Raw genomic sequence first — 3,306 nt, 5'->3', positions numbered from 1 at the left:
GGGGTGGGTTATATCAGAATAACAGATACTCCGGGAGGGAGTTACAGACTGGAATCTAATCGAGGGGTTCGGGGTGGTTTATATACAGAATAACAGACACCTGGAAGGGAGTTACAGACTGGAATCTAATCGAGGGGTTTGGGGTGGGGGTTATGTACAGAATAACAGAAATCCAGGAGGGAGTTACAGACTGAGCTCTGGGCTCTCAGTCAGTCTGGGAGGATATTAGCTTTGTTGTTGTGTTTTGCAGTGGTCCCTGGCCCTCCAACTAATGTGTGTCTCACTGTGACAAGCAGTACCTCACTGACCGTTACATTCGAGGAGCCACTGAGTGTGAACCCCGCTCTGATCACCAGATACAAAGGTATTTCTCTCTTCCCATCACTCTGTGTCCAAGAAGTATCATGTGGCAGCCCTCAGTGCCCCTTCAGCTGGGCCGTGTTTCAGTGTGTGTGAATTAGATGGTGAGACACTCATCATCTGCCTTGTGTTCTGTTCGCCTGGTCTGTTTTAGTGTTAGGTCAGGAACAATATTCTTCTGGAATCCTTCAAAATCAAATAGTAATCTCTCAGACATGCCTGAGACAATGTGTCTGAAACATTTGAGATGTTGTCTAGGTGTTTCTGCCTGAGGAGTAGAGTCTAGGAGGGCTGCATTGTAGCAAGAACACATGCACCTTGTGATGCTGGAGAATCTGATCACAGCAAGTGGACCATGTGGTGGCTGTCACCTCCATTATTAACCAATGGTTGTGCTGACTGACACACCAGGCACCCAATGGTTGTGCTGACTGACACACCAGGCACCCAATGGTTGTGCTGACTGACACATCAGGCACCCAATGGTTGTGCTGACTGACACACCAGGCACCCATTGGCCAGAGGCTGACTTTAGATATTCCACATTGGGATGATGATGTCAGAGTGTTACTTTCACAGGGACTCTGAGATAACTGGGGCTGGATGTATTTGAAATTACATTTGAAGATTGAGCTAGAATCTGACAGAGAGTCTCTGTCACATCACCTTGGCAAGATAATCCCACTGACAGGGAGTGAGCTGAGGGGGTCATGGAGTGACAGAGAGTTGCTGCTGAGTTTAGCCATTGCTGGGGCTCATAGCGTTATCAAATCAGACAGCAGCACGTACACATTGATCACTTTCTGCTCTTTCCCCATCTCTCATTGCAGCTATTTCCTCTCAATATTTCTCCAATTCCTTTTGTGAAAGTTCCCATTAAAGCTCCTTCTGTCTCCCTGTCAGTCATGTGTTCCTAACCATGACAATCCCCTGCTTCAAGGAGAAAGTGAGGTCTGCAGATGCTGGAGATCAGAGTTGAAAATGTGTTGCTGGAAAAGCGCAGCAGGTCAGGCAGCATCCAGGGAACAGGAGAATCGGCGTTTCGGGCATGAGCCCTTCTTCAGGAATGAGGAAAGTGTGCCAAGCAGGCTAAGATAAAAGGTAGGGAGGAGGGACTTGGGGGAGGGGCATCGGAAATGTGATAGGTGGAAAGAGGTCAAGGTGAGGGTGATAGGTCAGACTGGGGTGGGGGCGGAGAGGTCGGGAAGAAGATTGCAGGTTAGGAAGGCGGTGCTGAATTTGATGGATTTGACTGAGACAGGCTGGGGAGAGGGGAAATGAGGAAACTGGTGAAATCACCTTGACCTCCTTCCACCTATCGCATTTCCAACGCCTCTCCCCCAAGTCCCTCCTCCCTACCTTTTATCTTAGCCTGCTGGACACACTTTCCTCATTCCTGAAGAAGGGCTTATGCCCAAAACGTCGATTCTCCTGTTCCCTGGATGCTGCCTGACCTGCTGCGCTTTTCCCAGCAACACATTTTGAACCCCCTGCTTCAAGGAAACATCTCCTGTGGTTCTTCAGTTGGTCCCTGCACACTGTCTCCCTCTGGTTCCCAGCACTCCCACCGCTGGGAACAGTTCCCCTCAACCTGCCCCAGTGAGAATCCCTGTGATAGTGGTCCAGGATCATTCCTACCAGAGCAATCTCCCACAGTGACTGTCACTCCCCTAACCTCTGGTTTCACTGCTAAAAAAAGCCCAGGCTCCCATCTGTCTTTCCAATGACCATTCCTCGTGTCTCAGCAGCAGATACTCTCTGTATTTCTGTACAAGATAACCAGCTTTCTGTTTCTCAACCCCAGGAAACATTGCTCCATTCCCTGCACAGCTCATTGTTTTTATCAATGTACACTTCTTCCATTTCATCCTGACCCGGTGACTCCTTGTCTACCAAGTTCCCTTTTGCTAAAGTCCATTCCCATCCCCCTTATTGCTTCCCACATTTTCCAAGTCTTTAATCCTCTGTAATGTTTGAAATGATGTGCTCTGTTTATCCAAATCCCAGTTAGTAATTTACATCAAAGGAACCAAGCAGCTGGGATGCATGAGGGAGGTGAGACAGTGATAGGCTGAGGACAGTGGGTTCGAGGGCACAGTGGCCAATATCATTATCAAATGTCTATAAGTGTGAGGGCCAAAGGGTCTGTACTGGGCTGTAATGTTCAAACTAGTTCTTAACCATGTCTCTGAAAGAACGTAATTCCTCTTTGTGCTGTTGCCCTAGTGGAGTGGAGCTGTTTGCTGGATTCCTCGGGGGAATGTGGAGAGCTCCTGCTGGAAGGTCTCAGCACTCTAAGATGTACGATTACAGGACTCGTGACGGTAAATACACCTCAGCGATACCACCTCACATCACAGTCTGGAAGCTCATTCATGGAATAGTATGGGCAGGAACTGAGAAAGAGAAAGAACTGACTGGGTTGGATCAGTGAGAAGGTGGATGGACTGTCATGTTTTAATCATGTCCTTTTGATCTTATCCCAGGGTCAAGGTTACTATGTCCGAGTCTCAGCTGCCAATATGAAGGGCTGGGGTTCCCCACAAACTGCCAGCCCAGCATTCGCTGTTCCATCCAGTAAGTCAAACTGTGAACTCGCAATGAGCATGCTTATTTGGAGTTTCTGCACAAATATAGTCCCTTTAAAATATCGTTCCTTTATACTCTGAGAAATGCTCCAAAGTTTGGTGTCCACAATAAATGATGATTGATTAGTGTCTGTCCAGCCCATGTTAACTGAGGCAGTAGTCTTTGTAATGTGTGGGTTGCATGAACTGAGATGTGATTTTGTTGGTCTGATGATTCATTCTCAATGTTTTACTGTTCAGTGCTCAGGTAAAACAGCACAAACTTCCCAAAACTAAACTTTGCTGCAATGGTACTCGGTCTATGAACAGCAGAATAAATGAATACAAACCCTCCTGTTGTGTGTGTATGTGAGTGTGT

At 47.5% G+C, this 3,306-nt stretch overlaps 1 protein-coding gene across 1 annotated transcript in view; it reads left to right on the top strand.

Moving 5' to 3' along the window:
* Positions 1-2,937, top strand: part of LOC122546363 (ankyrin repeat and fibronectin type-III domain-containing protein 1-like) — a gene marked incomplete at its 3' end in the record, with an annotated part of 4,050 nt that extends 1,113 nt beyond the window's left edge. The window contains exons 2-4 of the mRNA XM_043685098.1: positions 251-364; positions 2,587-2,684; positions 2,847-2,937. Of these exons, the coding sequence (XP_043541033.1) occupies positions 251-364; positions 2,587-2,684; positions 2,847-2,937 (303 nt within the window). The remainder of the gene's footprint in view (positions 1-250; positions 365-2,586; positions 2,685-2,846) is intronic.
* Positions 2,938-3,306: the final 369 nt, after the last annotated feature.

The sequence above is a fragment of the Chiloscyllium plagiosum genome, unplaced genomic scaffold, assembly GCF_004010195.1.
Source record: "Chiloscyllium plagiosum isolate BGI_BamShark_2017 unplaced genomic scaffold, ASM401019v2 scaf_55546, whole genome shotgun sequence".
Lineage (NCBI taxonomy): Eukaryota > Metazoa > Chordata > Chondrichthyes > Orectolobiformes > Hemiscylliidae > Chiloscyllium > Chiloscyllium plagiosum.
Note: the sequence above shows the minus strand (reverse complement) of the source record. Positions and strands in the feature narration are given on the sequence as shown.